Here is a 23,727-nt window from a genome sequence, read left to right as displayed (position 1 = left end):
ACCTAGCGGATTTTAGATGGACACAAACACAGTTATAGATTACTACGTGATTTTCCATTTCTTATAACTGGAAAGCATTTCCATTTAGGCTAATGCTGTCTTATTGTGTTTTCTTGGCAACAAATGACAAAAGGAAAAAAAAATCTGAATATTGCTGGTCAACCTCAGCAAGAAAAAATATCTGTGTATTTCCAAACAAGGCATTCAAGTTTGGATACACCCCTACCCCACACACTACTGCAGGGCAGTAGAGTGCCATTATAGGAGGAACTGAACCCCAAGCAGTACAGTCCCAAGTTCCAATCGCAGGTTGAGAGCTACTATTGTGTGGGTCCTTTTTTTCCACCGTTAAGTAAGATACCAAACTTTATAATAAGTAAATGTGGACATTGTGTCTGCCTAGCAAATGAAAATCATCTGACCTTGCTATACATGGATAATAAAAAGTTTAATGTTGAGAACTGGCATTTTGCCCAAACTCCAAGAATCTCTGCTTCTACTATGAGTGCAGATAATCTATGCGATTCCATGCATCAATAACTGTGAATAAATCATCAGTCAGTACTGAAAATGATCCTTAACTAATCTCAAACAAAGCTCTCCTGTTGCCCAGTCATTTTAAACAAAAAAAGCTCAATGTTTATGATAAATGAAATGCACAGCTGGAAGAATTATATATGGCTTGGTTGGGGAATTCTCAGGCCACGGTTTGACTACTGGTAGGGTCCTATAAGCCATGTTGACCACACTTACCCTCCTATACATATATCTGGGAATTCAAAACCCTCTGTATCCGTCTCTGTCTCTGTCTCTGTCTCTGTCTCTCTGTCTCTGTCTCTGTCTCTGTCTCTGTCTCTGTCTCTCTCTCTCTCTCTCTCTCTCTCTCTCTCTCTCACACACACACACACACACACACACACACACACCTCCCCCTCTCTCAGGAATGCAGGAATGTGGATTCCGCTCTCAGATCGCGACAGGATTTTGAGCCTTCACTTCCAGGCCTAGCGTTTCCTTTAGGGTCCTAAATGACAGGAAACCCCCCTTTCTGAGTCACTGTTCAACAATGCGGCCAAGGGGGTCACATAGCTAATACATAATGGATTCCCAAAAACGCCAAAATGGTCAGACAAGCTGGCACAGATCTAGACAATGTCCTCCACATGAACACAATGGCCACACTTCTACAATGTGCAATGGGGCCTCAGCATTGACTGTGAAACTGGCAGGAGTTCTGAGCAGAGATCCTGATTCTCTCCACTGAGATGGTAGCAGAGCTATGGGCTCAGGGTTCGGGATCTGAGATTGGAAGCAGGGATTTTTGTCTTTGTCAGGCACACAGCTATTATATTGAGCCATTCAGCAAAAGCACTTCACCTCAATTGTGCCAGCTCTACAACAGCTATTTTATTTGTGTTTTAGCAGTTATGGTCATAGAAAAAAGGTTAATGTTTTGGTAATTATTGAAAAACAGGTGCTGTGCTAAAACTGTATTCATTAAAAGCTAATAATCTGGCACACCGTGTCTTGTGTCCTTCAACAGCATTTTCGCACTGGGTGTTATAACCGCATTACAGTAAAACACACATAAATAGCAAATACAAAAGCCACTTAAAAGATTGAATTCAAAGGGAAGTGAGGGGGTCGAGAGTTTCAGATATAACCTGCATCAGTGGTAAAGTAGGTCTCCATGGCAAAAGGATATTATGTCTGTCAAGTGTAGAAATGATTCAATAATGCCCTGATGCTCAGCAGGCTGGGAGAAGGATTGCTTCATATCTCCTGCCGTATTTCCAGATGAGACAAGATGGCAGGAAGGTGCCAGCTGACTGTAAGCTCAAATCACCAGGGGAACCAGTGGACAAACTAATTCACCACAGCCAGCCCAATACAATAAAAAAAGGGAAATCAAGCCATAAATACAGGTAACGTGATAAGGAACTGGAGTCGTGACTACCGTGGTTGGCGGGACTGCCCCATCGGTAACCACCAGTTAGTAATATGATTACATTTTGTGCCTATTTGTAACTGTCGCCTAATGCAATATGATTACAAGTCACAGCAATATGTATCCGTTATGTACTACAGGGCTAATGAGATTACGCTTCTCAGCCAATGGCAGCTGCAGACTCACTTCCTGTTTCAAGTAATCAGCATATTCACAGGAGGAGCTGAAAATTGTTCTGAAGCAAAATATGTGGTTCTAGGATATATAGACTTTGAATTCATTTCACATGATCAGAATTAGTGCAAACACTGCACCATCACCCTTGCCCCCTATTAGAGCTCTGAGATATCAGTTAAGCGCTAAAGAAAATACACTGAGTGTACACAGCACGAGTGCTCTCTGCAGCACCTCAAAGCACTTGACAAGCTAGACTCAAATGGCTGTCCAGACAGATGGGTCTAGAACTGGGAATAAAAAACTAGTCTTCAGGAATGTTCCGGAGATGCTAACAGGCCAGTGCACTTCCTACAGAGAGCATGTGTTTAAGCATTAGGTCAATTTGATTGGAGAAGCAGGACGGGGGACAATGATGAATGGCTTTGTTTGTGTGTTAGCAGAGGAATCCCGAATTGAGTTTTAAAGGAGGACGGAGGCCAGTTAATAAGCTAAGTGGAATGAGCTAGAGAGATAATCCTGGAACAAGACTGTACAGGAGAGGAGGAGGTGAGGAACTAAGCCTCACACAAGCAGGAGATTGGCATAAAGAAGAGCAGCCAGGCAGAGCGGCGGGAATGTTAGGAAGATTTACTTCAAATCAAGATGTGACGACAGTGCAGGTGGAGGGGCAAGTCTCCATCATTCTGTCTCAGGATGTGTGAATTCATCACAGAGCAGCGCATTTATCGCATGCAGACAACTAGAGCGATTTACAAGGCAAGAGAACACACATGCATCCACGTGAGTTATGCTAGCCAGAGTGTCGAACCTGGCTAGTAGGGCAGTGAGACCGGCAAGGGTGTACAGTAAACAACATCCTTAGACTGTTACATTTAGACCTAGAACCTAGAACCATGATACAAATTATAGGTGCATACAGTGGACAGGGCAGCAGCACTGATTTCTGATCTGTTATAGTGTGGGAGATTGTCCCATGACCTTTGCTCCCTGACCTGAGATCAGCATTGCTCTGTGGAGGGGTCCTGAGCACTTTAGAGCGAAACCCAATATCCCCCAAAGCTGCTGAGTACAGAGAGCACCACTGCCCCCTGCAGTCTGAAAGGAGTCAAACAGCCAGGAGTAATGGACCAGGGTTGGGGTCAATTCCACTTCAATCCAGTAATTTTTTCTAAATGAACCCAACTTCGATTAATTAACTGAAATAAATCCTCGTAGAGGATTACGGGGCATCCTCCAATTCGTGAATTGAATTTCCGTTCATTTTCTGAATTGGCTGAAGTGAAATGGAGTTGACCTCCAACCCTGGGAATGGCGGTCACGCTGCAGTCGCAGGCTAAGATGATGAAGTGGCTTATTAACAGCCTCCGCAGCGTTAGCGGGAGGCTCTGGCGGAAAGCGGTCACTGCCCCCGCGAACGCGCTGACGGGGAAAGTCAGAGAGGCCCGGAGGACAAGCTCCAGCCCGTTGCGTACGCGGCACATCCAGACCTGCAGCGTGTCATGGCCGACAGGAGAACAGCAGGCACTGTAAAACAATTTACAACCGCTGAGATCATAGCAAGAAAACCCCCAACAAGTCACACACATATTTCCGTCCTTCCTTGCTCTCTCCTTCTCTCCCTCCCTCACCGACTCTTCCGGCATCTCTCCATTCTTCTACATCTGCCACTCTGCCATCTACGTTTCACTCTGTCTTGGTAAAATGTGTGTGGGTAAAATGTGTGTGGGTAAATTGTGTGTGGGTAAAATGTGTGTGGGTTGGGGTTTTGTCGGATCTGGGACAGGAGGGTCTATGAGCGCCCTATAAAAGGAGAAGACCTGTGTACTCTGACTACAGACTGCATTGTTATGTGTTCTCTGTGTTTTATTTACAATTTTAATTAAATGTATTCCACTGAACATGAATTTTCTCAATTTGTATTGAGCAAAAATAAAAACCAAGATTTAAGTCCTCTGAAGTGGAGGCAAAACTAAAACTTCTCTCTCTCCCTCTCTCTCTCTCTTTCCCCTCTTTCTCTTTTCTCCGTCCTAGCTGGAATAACAAAGCCGTCCAGAGCCCCCTCCCTCTCCTCAGCACTGGGGTCCTGGCTGCAGGGCGGGGCAGCGCAAAGCCAGGTGCCTTCTCTGTCCCCCGCGGGGGACATTAATTACCCCTAAGTTACAGCCCCCATGGGGCCGGCGGTGCCGAAACGGGGCAGTGGAATGTGTCAGGAGAGAACACAGTGACCCCCCACAAACAGACCCAACGCACCTTCACCACCCTGACACACACCGACTATGACATCATCGCAAGGGTGGCTTCAAGGGGTCGCGGTCTCGAGAGGTCATGGGTCAGCTCCGGAGCCGAGCTTCTCACCCTTGTGTTTAATTTAACACTCTGACACACTGCTGAAAAACCCATTTGAGGATGAGAGGAGGGGGGAAGTGTCACTCCTGTCAGATAATTACCCCTAATGAGGCGATAGGATCGCACCCATTTACCGATGCTTATCATGTCATTTGTTGAGACTGCTTACAGTGCTCTCTCTCTCCTCTCTCTGTGTCTATCCTGTACCTCTCACTCAAATTTAAAATGCTTTATTGACATGACTCTCTTTCCCCCTCTCGGTTGCTCTCCTCCCTCACTGCCTCTCTCATTCTCTCCTCACTCCTTTTCCTCTCTCACATACACAACATCTTCGTACATCACACGCTTACCAAAAAAATAGGCAATTAGGATCAAAAAGGTCAGAGAAAATAATGCAGATCTGGAAATCAGCTATTAAGAGCCTTTCAAAGCCAGGAGGACAGCCAAGCCTCCATTTGATGAAGATGAAAGGAGCTTGGACAGAATGCCCCCCCCTCCTAACCCATTGTGTAATGCTAGGCTCTTAGCTAGAGCAGCAAAAGAGCAGGAATGCACTTCCTGCTTCAGAAGCACGGCCTTCTGGGAACAGGCTCACGATAGAGCAAAGAGAGACATGGAGAGAGACAGGCCGAAACACAGAGCACTCCTTACAGACGTGCCTGCCATTTGACCTCCGACCTTGTGCTGTGCCTCCAGGTCATATCCAGTATAAAGAGCCCCATGTATAGTCCCCCCATAAATCCCTTTGACACCGGACTGTATGTATCTATGATTAGGGGTGACCTAATCCTGAGGAAGATGAATGGCTGCGCATCGGATCAGTGCGCTCCACGCTTGCGTTCAGATGGTGACCAATGGAAGTAACACAGGGGTGATGTCATTCCGTGGCACTAAACTGAAGGCGCACCCTTCGGCCACCAGGAGGCACTGGTGCATCCTGCCCAGTCCGGCTTCCAGCCAACCGAGCTACCCTTTGGGCCCTCAAAAATGCAAAAGGAAGCTCTAGATGTAGGATGCAGATAGGGAGTACCGCAGATCATGGAATTTTCCTTGTGAAGAAAGGAAAAAAATGAATGCAGAGAGAGAGTAACAGGTTATATCAATCTGGCAATCATCTACCTATGACTCCCAGGTTGATATGACATCAAGGTCTGTGTGTCTACAACAAACACAGACAAGACAGACATGCGCACACACACACGCACACACACACATACACACACACACAGACACAAAAATTTCAACATTGACATACATTATTAATTTCCCTACATACAGACCAGCAGCCCACAGTCGTGTACCAGTCCAGTACATTCAGAGCTGCATTAATGTGCTGGATTTGCTGGAGAATGGCTTTCCTGACGAGGAGATCATTTAAAGCCCATCTCCTAGAGCAGCTGGAGGCAGAGTACTCCACAGCATGGGGCACGATTAGGACCCAAGAAGAAGAAAGGAACCGGGAGAGGACAAGAGCGAGCCAGAGATTTCAGTCAAATAAAATATTTCATTCTACCATTTCTCAACAATCGAGAGTCACGCTGCTAATTGCACTCGGCTACATCCCGCGATAGACAGAAGAAGATGGTCGGGTATATGAGAAGAAGAGAGGAAGGGAAAGAGAAAAAGAAGAAGAAAACGGTCCCCTCAGTCGGCTGGCCTTTGAGCTAATTCAATAACCTTCACTGAACATTACTGTCCATCAGGAGAGCAGGAGAGCACTGGTGAATATGTGGGTCAGAATTCAAGCCAGCCTGCTTTATTCAACCATCCACAGGTTGCAGTTCATGCTAAACATGCCAACTGTCTACCTGCCAGGCTGTATACCAGAGGGTAAGAGTCTGCAACTACGCATAGACACACACAAACACACACGCACACGCGCACACACACACAGACGCACACACGCACCAGCGCACACGCAAACACACATACGCACATGCGCGCACACACACACACACACGCGCACACACACACACACACACACACACACGCGTGAGCACACAGACAAACACATGCATGCACATGCACACACACACACACACACATGCGCGCGCCCACACACGCACATACACACCAGCGTGCACACAAACACACGTATGCACATGCGCGCACAGACACACAAACACATGCATGCACATAGGCACACACACAGACACCTAGACACGCACCAGTACGCACACACACATACACATGCACACACAGACACATACTGTACACACACTGACACACACACACACACACACTGGCCAGCACACTCACTGCATTCTAACAAAAGTACCGATAATCCCCAAAACACGAGCTGGTAAACGCAGAAACTGCACTCTCACAAAGCTACCCATAATCCTCACAATGGCCTCCAGCACAGATGGTGTCAGCTTTGCGTTTGCGCTTGTTTGGTTTTTGTTTTATTTTTCAGTTGCTGCTGTTGTTTTATTGAATGGATTTTGTCTTTTCCCTGTGAAGTGTGGATTCAGAGATATTGCCAAACCACAGCAAGCGGGAGAGAAACTGAGTAAATCCTGTTCTACAAGCCACTCCATACTGTTCTTATCTATGTGCAGTGCCTGCACTAACTGGCATTCAACACTGAACTTGTGTGAAGCCTTACTGCACATGTTAATCTTGCTACTCAAATCACGGTCCTCGAGGGCTGAGAGCTGCTGGTTTTCCACCCTCCCTTTGCCTGGGAGTCAGGAGTGAAGCCAGCCTGGCCAATCAGTAACACTACTTGTTCATTTACTAGGGAGAAAAGAAAACCAGGGCTGGATTTGGATTCGAGAAGACAGTTTTGAGTATCCATGCGTTAGTCCATGCTGTAGCTGGGAACCATCACTCTAGTAGGCCTCTTCCGATGTCTTTTTCCTCTGGACAGGTTCTTTCTAATGGTGCATGCAGGCCAAATATTTCCAATGTACTTTAAAAAAAAAACAATACATATTAATAATAATGATGTATAACTTATATTGTATATGTGTGCACAATATATTAATGTACTGTTTAATATTGCAAAATGTATATTCCTACCAAATGCTGCGAGTCTGTCACTGGCTGGTGGCATTCTAATATTGCTCAAACACAGAGCTGGGTACAGTTGTAATTTATGATTAACTTGAATTATATATTTTTTCCTCGAGTGGTCATAAGGCCACAATTATATCTATGGTGTGCACTCCGTTAACTGGTAACCCAAGCTGTACCTGGTGCCTGTAAAACCTCACTCTACATGCCACACCATGCTGCACCTACCTCTGCTGACGCGCCCTGTAAGCAGTCAAACATTTTACAGAACACCTGTGGAGAGGATGAGACAAAGCAGGTGAGGAAAATGTCCTGTCAACGATGCTTCAAAAGCCAGCTAAACCAGGTACAAGTAGACAGTCACACTCCCAACACAAACTAAACCAGAAGCAACAGCCTGACAGTCACACTCCAAACACAAGCTAAACCAGAAGCAACAGTGTGACAAGTCTTGCTCCAAACAGATCTAAACCAGAAAAACAGACACCCATTAAAATTCCAAACTACGGCTAAACAAAGAACAACTATTTTGTTACGAAGAATAGATCACCAGAAACAACAGCCTGAGTCACGCTCCAAACAACAGCTAAAACAACATCCTGTCAGTCACATTCCACATACCATTTAAACCAGGAAAAATAGCCTCTCAGTCACATTCCAATCAACAGCTATACCGGGAACTCCAGACTGAAACTCACATTCTAAACAAAAGCTCAACCAACAACAATGGACCTTTAGTCATGTTCCACAGAAAATCTCGACAAGAAACAACAGCCTGTCAGCCAGATCAAGTCAAGTTCCAAACAACAGTCGCCTACAACATCTAACATAGGGACAAGAGACTGTAGATGGCATCCATAACCACAGCCATGAAGTCTAAAATGTAGAAAAATGTACAAGCACATTCCAAACAACAGCTCAGCCAGGTACAATAGTCTTATAATTATGTTCAGAGATTCACAAATCCCAAGGCTCACATTCTCGCACATTTGGCCTTGTCCATAACTCAAACTGGTGATTGTGAATGAGGTAGCAGGAATGGGGGAATCAGATAACCAGGCTGCAATGGGGCCTCCCAAAGAGACAGAGAACACAGGTCAGAGGTACAGAGAACACAGGTCAGAGGTAGAGAGAACACAGGTCAGAGGTACAGAACTGCCCTGTCATTCCTGTCCTGTTATGTTCAGGCCTGTTCCCCTTAGCTGGAAATACTGTCCCTCTGTGACCTTTTCCAGCCTCTCTCTCTCCCTTTCCACCTCTCTCTCTCTCCCTCGCCACCTCTCTCTCTCGCTCTCTCTCCCTCTCTCTCTCTCTCTCTCCTCTTCCCAGTCCTCTCTTCTCTTTCTTCACTCCTTCCTTGTGTATTGTAGGGGTCGATGGGTTTCTGTGCCTTGTGATGTTTTGCTGTAGTGTCATAATAAAGTGTGTTAACTCAATCTCCCTCTCCCCATTTCTCTTTCTTTCTTCTTTCTTTCCGCCTTGCGCTCTCTCTCTATCTCTCTCCCTCTGGTCTGTTTCCATCCCAAAAAGCAAAACAGGAGGCACATGGTAACACCTGGGATGGTCTCTCATGTGGGATGGGGGTGTTGAGGGGGGGGTTCCACCGGGACAGGTACAGAGCAAGCCACTGGCTGCCGATCAAAGCACCTGTTGTTTACACAGCTGCGTCCCTCTGGCCTTTCTCTTTCCACCCTATTCTCTCCACTCCATTCGCTGCCACAGACCGTGAAAAAGGCCTTTCTGCGCACGCAAACACGGGCCGGGCCTGCGGTACTGTTACTGTAGCTCACCGACACAAAGAGCTTCTCCAGGTTTACTGATGACAGCGGCTAACTGCAGGCCCACCTGTGTGACAGGGTGGACAGAGCAGCGGAGAGCGTCCTCGCTGTCACCCCAAGGAGAGCGTGGGAAAGCCAGAGGGCTTACTCCTCAGCTACGGTGGCCGTCGGTGCCGTTTCAGCCGGGACATGCCGAAGAGAGCTCGTCCCATACAGCGTAGCCTACGTCTCGTACAAAGTGATGCCGTTAAAAAAACGACCAAATTTGGCATGCTATATGGATGCTGTGAGCCAGAAATGTAATTAATTTGATGAATATCCAGGATTAAACACATTTCCTTCCTATGTGGTGTAAGTAGACTTTTCACCATCTGGTAGTAAAATTAAGGTACTGTTGAAGTTCTTTTGTGGAACCACTGAGCTGGTCTTTCAGTGAGGAACATAACCAATTCAACGGCAACTTAGTCACAGCCAAAATGGGAGCTGACAAGGAGATTTGATCCAGTACTACCACGGGAAAGCAGTGGTTAACCAGCCAGGGAACCATACTAAAGACACCACCTGGACACGGTGCTCAAGAGAAAAGAGTCACAAAGAGAGCCTCTCACTCATAATGTCAGAAGAACCCGAGGGCTCTGTCCTCAAAGACTCTGGTATCAAATGACCTCAAAGCAGAACGACTGACCCCTTGTGAGACTTCAAAGAAGTAGGTGGTCCCCGTGACCCTCTCCTCATTTTAGGGGCCCTTTGAACCATGGGTGGGAGAGAGGGGCCTGTATTGCAGGGATCCAGCCTACAAGCTCTAGTGTCATGTCTGAACAAGCTTCTTCTTTTTTAAAACAATATGTCCAATGTGGGGCTGCGTAGGTCCAATTCACACCCGAATTTGGAGTGTCCAATTGTGCCCCAACCATGTTCATGGAACAACCCCACTGCCCCCCACACATGCGCCTGAACCACCCCGTCTCCCTCTCCACACCAGCGCCCACCTCACACAGTGTGGGACTGAAGGCAAGCAGACCATAGGAGCCCAAATACCCAGCAAGAAACGGCGGATTAACATGGACCAACAATTGCTCATTGCCCCCAACTGGGTTAGCAGCCACAGTCAGCACTGGCAAGGCCAGGTTTCCACCCGAGACCATGAGGCTCACCCCTGCACCACAGCATGGTGCCGCAACAGAATGCGCCACCCAGTAGTCTGTCCTGTTTCAACACGCAACTGTTTTGCAGGACACAAGGTGATGTCACTTCCTGTTCAACTTCCGCTGAACAACACAAAGCCAGGGCAGATGGATACAGTGCAGAATGGCCCCTAGGGCTCCACTCTGGCTGCCCGGTCCTAGCCAGAATCAGAGAGGATTGTGGGTAAAGGGAGCGACAGAGACCGATGGACAGAGCATTGCAGGACGTCAAAGGATTTATCCCCCTGAGATACCGTCTGCAGCACAGTAACCCCCCACTACACACACACATAGGCACACACACACTCAAGAACCCACACACACACATACACTAACTCTGACATTGGGATCAGGGGGTCTGAGAGGGTTACCATGGATACCACACATGAAAAAACCCTCAGAGACAAGCTGGTTTCATCCAGCTCTGTAGATGTCCACCAGCTCTGTAGATACGTTCCTGTGTGACAGTCCTTCACCATAAAGCAAGCACGACTCCCCCTAGAAGAAGCACGCAAGTGCCCCCCTCTCCCAATTACATTATCCTCTATTGCTTGATACCACTCGTGGTTACAGTAACCAAAGAAGAGAAAAGAGAATGACATTCTTGAATAAAATGATACACTAGAGCTGAACGATTAATCTATTTCACACCGACGTCACGATTATAAATGATAAAGTTTGAATATAACGTCGTCCATCTGGAGAAGTTATTGTGAACTGCACATATAACACCGGGACATTTAAATTACGTTGCTTGCGGTGCCTAAGGACGCTTCTGAACATCGTGATCTCAGTCTGACAGGCAATCGCAAGCTGAATACTTAGCAAAGGCTGCATGATGTGTCTCAAAGTGCTTCTTGAGAGGTGCGACTTCTAAACATTTAAATGAGCACTTTAAAAATAATCCATGGTTACAGTATTCAAAAGAAAATATATAAGATCATGCACGCTTTTGAAGACTAGAAAAATCCCAGATAAGTAAGCTGCTAATGGTCTCAGTAGCTGGGAAAACAGCCTCTGACCCACACACACGTTCTGCATTACGGTAGGCTGGGAGTAAAGGCCTTGATCATGCGTCTCAGCCTCTTCCAATTAGCAAGGACCACCGGGTGGAGGAGGAGGAGAGAGAGAGTGAGACAGGGAGACAGGAAAAGAGAGAAAGACAGGGAGGGATTAAAGAGAAGGAGGGAGAAAATGGGAGGTAGGGAGTGAGAGGTGAAGGAGAGGGAAGGAGGGACAGAGGAGGGGAGTAAGAGAAGGAGAGAAAGAGAGAAATATGCAAGAAAAGAGAGGGAGGGAGGAAGGTTGGAAAAGGAGGGCGGGAGGGATGAGGGAGTGAAAAAGGGATGAAGAGAGGGAAGTGGGGAAAGGTTATAAAGAGGATGACAGCTGGAGGAAAAGAGGGACCAGCCAAACAGAACAAGAGAGAGAGGCTCGAAGAGAGAACGAAAGGGGAAGTGAGAGCGGGATGGAGAGAGAAAGGAGAGAATTGGGTACAGACTGAAGCACAGAGAGGGGGAATGAAAGGCAGGGACAGAAGGGGCCTGGATGGAGAGATGGAGAAACAGCACTGACAGAAAACTGCAGCCACCCGCCCCGCCCTCCTACTGCAGAAATACAGCACTCACAGTGTCACCTGGAAAGCAGTGTGTGTGTGTGTGTGTGTGTGTGTGTGTGTGTGTATGTCCTTTTGTGTGTGTTTATGAATGTATGTTCACAAATGCTTAAGTGCGTGAGTGTGTAAATACACACAGTACATACTATACAGAATATACGTTCACTATGCAATATAGTCAATACACAATATATAAAATATATGCACAAGGTCACCAGTAGGCAGAATTCAGTGAGTCATGGGTTCTGTGTGTCTGTTTATATTTGAATTATCATAAAGCATGACAACACATTCTCTGTGGAACTGCATGCCCCCATACTCATCGTGCATCTCCTGAGTGAGCTGCACTACTGCACTGTGTCTGCAGGGACCTCAGCTCCCCTGGGAGGCGCCCCCCGCAGGCTTCCCTCAGTGCTGCAGCGGGGCGGTGAGTGACGGGCTCTTCAAAAGGCCGCACAGATAATAGGTGCTGAGCTGTGGAGGCTGAGTGGGCTGGGGTTCAGGGCCGCGGTGAAGGCCTGCAGCCCTGCCTCTCTCTGCAGCTAAAACACTGCTCCTCAATCTGTCTGCCTGACAGGGCTGGGTTATCTCATACACACACACACACACACACACTCACGAGCACCTGCTCACACACACAGACAGTCACACTCACACACACATACACACACACACACACACACACACACACACACATACACACACAGACTCACACACACACACATATACACACACAGACTCACACACACACACTCACTCAGACACACACACACACAAACACACACACACACACACACACACTCACGAGCACCTGCTCACACACACAGACAGTCACACTCACACACACACACACACACACGTACACACACAGACTCACACACACACACATACACACACAGACTCACACACACACACTCACACACACACACACACACACACACACAAACACACACACACACACACACATACATACACACACATGCACACAAGTACACACACACACATACACACGCGGACACAAGCACACACAAGCACATGCACATACACACACATACACTCACACTGCATACACAGCTTTACACAAACCCATACACAGACACACACAGTTAAAAGGCATGAATGTGGATACTCACATGCACACGCCTACGCAAATGTGCAAACATGGCTATACATTCATATTTGAACTGTACATATACACAGACTCTCATACACACATACCCAAGCTCACAAACACACGCACACACAAACACACACAGACACACACACACACACACACACACAAATCAGCACAGTGTTGGAGGAATTAAAAAAACTAGAACTAGAGCGCTCGGTCTCCTGAGATATTACCAGGAGAAACAGGGGGAGGGGCTGAGTGTTTTTTTACCTCCTCAGAAGTGGAGTAGGTTAATTAGAAAATGAGTCCTCGTTTCGCCAACGAAGTAAGAATAATAATCATAATAATAATAACAACGACTGCAGCCCCAGCTGACCAGGAGGTGGAAACAATTACAGAGGATCAGGCAGGTAATGACCTCACACAGGGGAACGAGCCTCAAGCTTTCACCTTTCAGAGCTGTCCGTCAAACTGAAGACCAGGTCACCGCACCGGTTCTGACCAGTCAGCAGAAAGGGGCGGGACCTCACATTGGGTTGTATTCGGGCCCCAAGCGCCCACCCCGCCTCCGCAAATTTCAGCGAGTTCCGGAATGTGCCGTATCGAACTGGGTCATGACGTCACCGCGAGTCCTAGCGGAGACGCCCCGCCCGGTTCTCCCCGCCCCAGGGGATGAGAGACTGTATTGAGGACATTCAGGACAGAGGTGCATTTTTGGAGACTGGCACCACACACACACACCCAGCCCAAACTGAAGACACAGAGCCTGCTGTGATGGAGGGAGCAGGAGGAGGAGGAGAGAAAGCCTCAGCTGTGTCCACTCCTATTCAGAGCGGCCCAGCAGACAGGCATTAATCAGCTGTCAAACCAGGCAGGCGGGGTGGGGGGGGGGCAGCTTGGCCTATCGGCACCACTGAGGTATGCTGCTGTCCCCGGGAGAGACGGAGCCAGGGGCCAGGGGCCAGGGGCCAGGGGCCAGGGGCCAGGGGCCAGGCCACGGCCCCCCCGCGTCCATCAGGCCCCCGCCGTCGCCCCGGAGAAGAGCAGACGACAGACGCGGAGGATTACAGACGGAATCTAGCGAGAGAGCCGCTCGCAAACAACTGCTTATTTACGCATTCGTTTTCTGATTTATTTGGTGCGTCGACCCGCCCAACACGCAAACACAAACAAACACACGGAAACAACACAAGCAACACAAATAAGCACACACAGGCAAACCCGCATATACATACACACAGACACACACATGCACCCACATGCATACACAACCACACAGGCGAGCACACACACACAAACACAAGCACACAACCACATGAATGCACCCACATGTGCACACCCACACAGGCACACACACAAACCAAAACAAAAACACTAGAACAAGGATAAAAATAACCACACAAACACACACCCACGCTCACACCTGCATTGCGTTTTTATCAACCCCAGTTGCTGTTTATACCTCCATTGTCAGGTTATGTCTGGCTGTCTCTGAAATGGAAGCACCAGAGAGGATGAGAGATCGAGGGCAAACGGAAAGAGCCAGAAAAAGCGACGTCCTGCGGAACAAAAGGCAGGTTTCAGCCGCACACCGCCACGCTCGCCCACGCCCGTGTCTCAATCTCAGCCGAGACGTGGAGCGCAGCCCGTCTCAGGCCTGACCACGCCAGCACGGCGGGCAGCTGACCTGTTCAAACCAGCCCTGTTTACCCCGCGGATTACCGGCCCAAAACATTCGGCTGCGAGCTGCGAGCCTCTAATCTCTCAGAGAAATCGCACACCTCCTGTTCGGAAACTCTCCTTAAGCTACGTGCGGGGAACGCAGTGTGTGTAGATCAAACACGCAGAGGGGGCGGGGACTAGGGTTATTTCTCTCCTCAATCAGCATCCGAGTAGCTTAAACACACTGATAATCACACAGCAATACTCACAGATCAGCACACATATACATAATTACATACATAGACACACACGCAGACACAGACATACAAAAACAATGGGACACAGATACACACACCATGCATATGCGCAGATTGGCATACACACATACAGCACAGAAAGAGATGGCACGTACAGATAGATAATAATAACATTAACACTTAGAGTACAGATAACCTCATACACACTCTGCAACAAGCAGGGCACCTCCATTGCACCATTGAGCTACGTAGGTGCTTATTGCTACTCATCAGCGCAAAACGACTCAGAAACAACACGAGAGTCAGAGAGAAATCTGCAGTGTCATACTCATCATGGGGTTTAGACTCACAATAACCGCCACAGTCCAGAAACTGCACTGCAATTGCACTGAAAATACAATAACTTTGCCTGGCTCTTAACCCAAAGCCCCCCTCACAATTTGTGAAACACAGTACTCCTATTTGTGACGAATTACAGCTTGTTAGTGATGCCCCACATAACTTGCCAATGAGGTTCATTACGGGAAAAATGTGCTTGTTTGTGTGTCAGTATGTGTGTGTGTGTGTTTGTATGCGTGCGTGTGTCTGGATGTGTGTGCGTTTCTCTCCCATCACGTCTAGCAGGTACCTAGGTGAGGCTAGCTAGCGTTAGCATAACACCTTGCAGGTGGGGGTTGAAAGGAGAGGTCTGTGTCTCTCTGGGCCACGACTGGGTTAGCATACCTGCGTCTGGATTTGGCTTCCACCATTCACGCTGACTCAGTCAGCTAAATTAGCAGTGTGCATCAACAGCAGTTCAGCTGCAGATTACACCGCAATAAAATGTTCTATAAAGCGCGCAGCTGTTTTTCACAAGCCACACAATGTCTCCTAATGATCGGGTTCGTTAAATAACTGACAGAGAGGCACGAAATCCAGAAACTAAAACATTCCTCCAGGAGAGGTTCCTCGCCCCTGCTCTAGGCGTCAGTGTGGTACTGAAGTTGGGGATCCAGCCTAGCCACCAGGAACACACAGGTTCAACTCCCAGAGGCAATCACCCCGAGCATAGCTTTTAATCTGAATTGATTCTGTATTGCAGCCAGCCATGATGTGAATGGATAGCACACAAAAGGCGCTAGCTGCAAGCTACACGCTGCCCTTGGACACGCCGCACAATAGTGTCTGCTAAGCAAAAAGAAAAAAAGTTGCAGTGCGCTAGGCGGTCGATTAGCAGCCCCGAGAGTGGGTTTTTCGACGACACAGAACGAGCGCACGCTCGGCTGGTTAAAAGCGCGGCGGCTCGGTGGCTGTCGTCGAGTGCTTCTGCCGGCGCCTGCCGACGCCTGCTGACAGCCCGCAAAGCGCCGGCCTCGGTCCCAACGCGCGGCGAGGTCAGGCGGGAAAGCGTACACCGTGAACAGCAGTCAGCCAGCGACGTGAAAAGTGAAATATGAGCTCTGAAGGGACTGGGGAGATTTAGGGTCTGGACTCCGCCCCCCGAGTGGAGTGACAGGAAAGTGAGGCGTGATGGACCCCGCGACGGGCTGAGCTACCTTGAAATGGAGCCTGTCAATCACCTCGCCGAGCCAATCAAAACGACCTGTGCCTCCACAGAGAAATTGCATGTGTGTGTGTTTGTGTGTGTCTGTGCATGTGTGTGTGTGTGTGTGTCATCACATCTTTGAGCGACCTAGGTAGGGTTAGCTAGCGCCAGCGTAAAGCCTTACAGGTGGGGGCAGGCGGAGATACCTTGAAACGGAACCTGCCAATCACCTCACTGACTAGCTTGGGCCAATCAAAAGGACCTGTGCCTCCACAGAAAAACAGTAGTTTGTTATAATGCGATGTAATTGAAAAAAAAACATTCTGCCTGATAGCTTGGCGGTTAGCGACTTCATGGAGCGTGAAGTGAGCAGGCTGTGTGGGGCAGCGCCCCCCGCAGACAGGGAAGCTGCGGGAGGTTAGAAATAAACACGCTCTGACGAGGGCTTTGTGGCGTAGGAATCCCCGGCACCCCACGCATCGCCGGCATCCCCGCTGCACCCCAAACCCCCCTGAACCCCCCCACGCAGACACGCGCCCTGCCTCTCTCAGCGTGCCCTGCCCCACCCCGCTAAAACAGCGGCGGGATGCCTCCCGCGCCTCTCCGGGTGAGCCTCTTTAGCGCCGGGGCTGACAGTCAGCGCTAACAGAAGAGACAGGGCAGAGACGCCGGGTCACTGCTGCTGCCTCCCTTCTCCCGTGTGTGCGCGATGTTACAGCGCGATGTTACAGTGCCGCTTATTTCAGACAGCCTTCCTCCAGACACCGACTGTGCCGGCTCCAGTGCGTATACGCCTGCCTCCCTGATCACACGCGCGCTTCCCACAATGCCCTGGGGCAGAAAGAGCTGGGGACGCAAGGGGCCTGCAGTCCAGCGGTGTGATGGGCAGCAGAGGACAGTGTGTCTGACGGAAAGAGGGAGAGGGGGAGAGAGAGAGAAACAGAGTGAAAGAGACAGCGGGAGAGAAAGATGGAGAGGCAGAATAAGAGTAAAAGAGAAAGGGGCAGGAGGCGAGAGAGTAGAGAATAAATAGAGGGGGACAGAGAGAGGAGAGGAGAGGAGAGGAGAGGAGAGGGGGAATGGGTGTGGGTGACTACTAGACCACCAGTGGACAGTGCCTCTGTCATTTACAGTCCTAGAAATCTGTTTAAACACCCACTAACCCATTAACTGCCCACTCAGATGCAGGCAAGAGGTCGTACAACTGAAGAGCCAGGAAACATCTCTGTGGGGAGCAGGGCTCGAGCACCATGTGGTTCACACAGAGCTGAACCAATCACAGCCATTCACATGTGTACTATGCATGGCCCTCTGTTGAGAGGGAGTCCAAAATAAGAGTCAATATACACTCACTGAACACTTTATTTGGAACACCTGTACACCTACGTATTCATGCGATTATCTAATCCAATTGTGTGGCAGCAGTGCAATGCATACAATCATGCAGATATGAGTCAGGAGCTTCTGTTAATGTTCACATCAACCATCAGAATTGGGAAAAAATATGATGTGAAGACTTTGACCATGGAATGGATTGTTGATGCCAGACAGGGTGGTTTGAGTATCTCAGAAACTGCTGATTTCCTGAGATTTTCACACCCAACAGTCTCTAGAGTTTGCAGATAATAGTGTGAAAAACAAAAAACATCCAAACAGCAGTTCTGCAGGCAGGCCTTGTTAATGAGAGGTCCGAGGAGCCATTGGCCAGACTGGTCAAAGCTGACAGGAAGGCGACGCAAATAACCACACATTACAACAGTGGTATGCAGAAGAGCATCTCTGAACACACAAGGCATCAAACCTATAAGTGGCTACAACAGCAGAAGATGTAGTAAGTCTAAAAAATAAGTCTGATAAACACCTAATAAAGTGCTCACTGAGTGTACATAAGATATTCCAAAGTGAAAGTAGGGACAAATGTCAGGTACTCCAGTCATTAGCCGCGGGGAGGGAAAGGCTCCCCAGGGGGTCCCGCGGCGTTCCCACATCCGGTTTATCAGGCGCTCATTCCAATCAGACAGCCGAGAGGCAGCCGGCACGCCGCGCGACTCGACCGTCAAGCGAACACAACACGCATTACAGACTAGAACACCGAAAGTGAGTACATGTCATAACTCATAAGACACTGTACACAACCGCTCATTCACTGGCCTACATGGAGATAATGGTCTCTGTGGGGAGAGAGAGAGAGAGCCTCCAGCCATCTCATATCTCTTCTTTTTTCTTTTTTACACAGACAAGCAAGTAATGACTGAGATACTGAACTGTCCAAAATTTTGTTTACCCGTGTCCTTCAAAGAATCCAGTGTTCAGAAGTCTATAACTTCTTTTAGCAATTTATTTAAGAAATTAAAAAATGTATTTTTCAATTATGCAATTTGAATTTTAAAATGAGATATGGGGGGGGGGGGGGGGGGGGGGGGCTCAATCACAGTTGTCACAGTATTGCCAGAAACCAGCCATGACCTCATGCATTGGGCTGTGTTCTGTTCAGCCACAAGTCCCAACCAGGTCAGTCAATATTTCTGGGTGCTTCTGTTCTGTCACACTTCTCCCCAACTCAATCCCCCAACAGTCGAAGGCCTCTAAAGCCCTCCAACTCACTGGTTACACGGTGATTACTCATAGCTGTTCAATAAAATGGTGTAAAATCCAGCTATGACTGGCATGAAATTAGTAACTACCAGCTGTTTCAAAACACAGCTTGAGCTGGTCAAACCATGTTGAGTATGGAGCTGAGACATTTTTTTCAACAGGGTTCCACTGTCAGCAGGACAAGGAAGGCTCCTTGCTTCCTGGCTGTGACCGCCAAAGCCACTGAGCATGCCCAGTTCAGGCCCGGCTGAATCCCAGAGCGACCTGCGGAGATTCCTGTGGTCCGATAAAGAAACCTGAATCAAAGAGCTCCAATACCTACTCTTCACAGCACTCGCTTATTTCCTGCATCCTTTCTGCTGACTTCCTCCTAAAATGGACGGGCACACAGGGAGGGCTTCATGGGGTACGGACATTGAGATGTATAAGAACTAGACACAGCTTCTGCTTACCGTTTACATGGATTGCTATGGGAGCTGCTCAATGGTGTTTACACACAGCCAGTTCATGGAGGCTGCCATGTTTGACTACGGGGCTTTTTGACACAAGAGCACCTAAATGGGAAATTGAGTATCTAAATGGGAAAGAATGAAAAGGAATTTTAAACATTGCATATCTTCTTCTGTGCACCTCTGAAAAAAATTTTCAGTGGGAAGAAATTCAAAGTCCACAATTCTGTCAAAAATGAAAAGTCGTAGATTTAACTGGTGAAATTAGCTTTTTTGGCACCAGTGGCTCAATAAGCTGCAGTACCACCAGTAACCACTGGGGCTTACAAGCTTCTGGGGGAATGTCAAGCATATAGTAATTAAGTACAGCATCTGTGGTACACAACTTCCTGCTGTAAAGGGTTACACACACCCATCTGAAAAACAGCTGCATACCAGCAACATTGAGGATGAACACTGCAGCTCATCTGCTATCAGCACAATTAACATTAGAGAAAAGAAATGGCACCAATCACCAGATCCTCTGCTTGGCCGTCATCCACAGGAAATGCGTTAGCGCGCGAGGTTCCTGTGAATGTTTACTTTTGTGAGCGCACAGATGCGCTGGCTACCCATCTGGCCTCGAACCCATCTGGTCCGAGCTCCCCACGTACTGTAGCTCTGAGACTTTCCCCATGTGTCCAACGTCATAGATACAAGTCTCAGTTGCAGCCATGGCTCTGTATCACGAAGCACAATTACTGATTTTGCTGGATAACTGCACCGAGTAAAACCCGGAACAGCACTTTTTTTTACTTCAGTCCATGTTCCAGATTTGGGAGGGTTCTGGGTTTATCTAGCTAACTGAGTAATCCCGCTTCATGGTACAGGCCCCCTTACATGTGTGCAGTACTGAAGCCCCAGCCCCTAGCATGTAAAAGTGGACCCAACGGTGTGAAACCATGAAGCGTTCACTCGTTCCCACAGCTGGGGATCGATTCCATTTCAATTCAGTCAATTAAGGAAATGAATTTAAATTAAATTAATTATTGAAAAAATCCTCACACAACAGTACGGCCATTTTTCAAATCGTGGACTGTAAACCAATTCAATTCCCGAATTGATTCGAGTGAAACGGAATTGACCCAGTCCTGCTAGTCCGTCATACGGAGCGGCCAGGAACAGGGAGTGCGTTAAAGCGCACCCTCTGTTCATCCGGCCGGGCCGATCGAACGGCGGACGTCTGCGTAGGGCCGACGGACAGACGTGATTCACACACAGGCCTCCGCGCCTCATTCTGTGTGAAAGGGCATCACGCACACGCCTCACGCCGTGCCCCCGCAGGCTCCCGAACCATCAATAACTGTTCTCCATACGCGCTCCCACGTTTGGAGCGGGGGGAAAAATAATACGTTGAGCACTTTTGACGGCAATAAACATTTATCCCCCACCCCCAGGGGTGAGAACGAGGGAGGGAGGGAGGGGAGAATGGGTAGGACGTGAAAGAACAGGAAAGAACTGGCTCGGCCACGGTGAGAGGAAGTGGTGGAGCCTGAAGGTGACATGCCGCGTTGGGACCCCCCGGCTCCACGGGCCAGAGGATTTCGGGGGACCCTCCCGTCAGGCAGCGGCCACATGACACACCCGCAAACGGATCAATCCATCGTTAAGACCCAGACCGGGCGGAGGGGAAACACTGCCGTGTGCAGGCCTGGTGGACAGGGCCCGTGACAGAGCCCTCTCCACAGCTCTGGAACAAGTTAAGAGACCAGATTTTCTGTTTCACAGTTTATATGTGTATAATAAAACTTTTAACATGAACTGTTGACCACATTTGACCACTGTTGACCAAATATTGTCATTCAGAACATCTTATTCGCAGAAAATGGTCTAAATACTAAAAACGCACAGGGGTGGCATACATTTAATGATGCAAAGACGCAAGTTCATACCCAGGAATAAATAATAAAAATAGCAATGTCTTCGCTCATGTAGGATATTTGGTGGAGCAACTCTGATCCTTCTTCACAGAATATGGGGTGGTCTATTTTTTTTCCAGTTCAGCATCTTCTAGCTCTTCTACCTCCATTCCGCCCGCTATCACCAGCTCCAGCTTCTCCCCAGCACACGCACCGCACGAAGACAAGAGCTCAGTATCAGTCGCCTGGGGCTACGGGAGTCTTTACAAAATTTCACATAAAGGAATAAAGTGCCTGTTTGAAACAGTATCGTTTGACACGAGAGTGGGGTTTTGTTAACACCAGATCTGGGAACAGCAGAGCTAAGTGGCGAACAGCACGGTAAAGAGGGGGCACGCACTATTTTCAGATAGAGCGGCGTTGCTGCTACCCTCGGGGAAGGAGTTCACCCGAAAAGCTTGAGGGAAAACCAGGGCAAATAAACACGTGAGAAAAAATCCAGGTGACTCACCAATCCACATCGCCTGTCAAAGCAGCAGCGCTGTAATGCAGTGGCGAAACTCACTCGAATGGCTGAGTGTTTTATGTGCGAGTTCGGGAAGAACACTTGGTACAGCGCTCAACCTCTCTCTGCCTCTTCCTCCCACACCGAGCACTCACCCTGCTGCTCTGCCTCCCACACTGCTGCCCCCTGTGGTGCTACCAGGGAATTGCAGGGCAAAGTGGGTTTTGAAGTGCACGGCTGAAACGCACTAGCAGTTCACCCCGCACGGTCGCAACACTCTCCCCCACACTCTCATGTGTCAAGGCATGTACCCATGTTCCCACGTATTCTCCGACAAAGATTATTTTGCATTATTATTATTCTAATATTCTATCATGGAAATGTTTCTTCTTTCTTTCTTTCTCTCTCTCTCTCTCTCTCTCACACACACACACACACACACATACAGAAACACAAACATACACTCTTACACACTCTCCCACTAAAACACACACAAACCCACACATACACACATGCACTTTCCAATGCTCCAAAGAAAGTACATTCACACAGAAATACACATAGGTAAATTATCTTACACACTATCCCACAAAAACCCACACAAAAACACCCCCCATACACACACACACACACACACACAGGCATGTTCTCATACACATTCTCCCATTCACAGCTGCACACCCACGCACACACAGTGGTGCAGTCCCATGAACTCCGATAAGCGCGCACAGCTCTGCGCTGAAACGCTCTGAGCTCTCCACAGCGAACGGCAACAGAGTGATATCGGCCCTGGCAACAGGAATCCCAAAACAGCGAACGCTCAAAGGAGCGGGCACCGGAACAATCTGCCGCGGTTCGAGGCCCACGTGGGCCGAGTCGCGTTCTGGCCCGGGATGAATCGCGGGTCCCCCCCCCCTCCCCGCGTCGGATTTAGAGCCGTCGCCCCACATGCTTCGGCGATCAGGTGCAGCGGACGTGGCGTCCGCGTGTAAAGGCCAAGTCGGACACCAGAGACCCAGTCCCGCTCGCTGCCTCCGGTTTTAACAACATAAAACACTCCTGCAGCTGCTGCGCACCGCCGCCCGCGCGTTTCATTGGTCCGGAGTCCAGCAGGCCTGCCCCACCCTAGCCACACCGCCGCGCGGTCACCCCCTACCCTCTCCTCTGAACCCAGGGAAAACAAAATGGACGTAAAACAGCTAATAAATAACATTGTTTTCTCTCAGCACAGAGGCACATAACATGTTATTAGAACCACAGACGAGAGTGACTCAAACTTGGAACGATCACTCAACATTTAATTTCCTGTTTTTTTCCCCCCAGCATTTTCGTTTGTGGAGAACAGCTGCTACTGTTGAGACTTTTGAAATGGTCAAAAACTTCAAAGGCATTCGAACATATTTTATTGTCCTCTGTCACAACAAAAAAAATGATAATTGCAGAATAGGGAAAAAGACAAATAAATAGTTGCCAGCAAAACATTGGTCTGTGGGTCTTCCAGTTTCTGACAGGAGCTGGATTTGTCTACACGTTCCAGGATTTACAGATTTACTGCCGAACGTTGGTGTCATAACCCGACATGAGACTAACCCACCCCGCCCTCGCCCCAAACACCCCCCCCCCACCCCACCACCCCCTCAATCCCAGTCCTCCTGG

The 23,727-nt window shown here is 48.6% G+C and overlaps 1 protein-coding gene across 2 annotated transcripts in view; it reads right to left on the bottom strand.

The window, feature by feature from the left end:
* The window catches only part of bcar1 (BCAR1 scaffold protein, Cas family member), a 100,512-nt gene that overhangs the window by 55,203 nt on the left and 21,582 nt on the right, over positions 1-23,727 (bottom strand). Inside the window, exon 1 of one of the 2 annotated variants that reach the window (XM_061245817.1) lies at positions 21,600-21,734. The exons of the other annotated variant lie outside the window; for it this stretch is intronic. Coding sequence (XP_061101801.1) covers positions 21,600-21,638 — 39 coding nt within the window. The 5' untranslated portion in view covers positions 21,639-21,734. Of the gene's footprint in view, positions 1-21,599; positions 21,735-23,727 lie in introns of those variants that run through there. 2 annotated transcript variants of the gene reach the window in all.

The sequence above is a fragment of the Conger conger genome, chromosome 6 (genome assembly GCF_963514075.1).
Source record: "Conger conger chromosome 6, fConCon1.1, whole genome shotgun sequence".
NCBI lineage: Eukaryota > Metazoa > Chordata > Actinopteri > Anguilliformes > Congridae > Conger > Conger conger.
The sequence above is the reverse complement of the archived record's forward strand: the minus strand, read 5'-3'. Positions and strand labels throughout refer to the sequence as shown.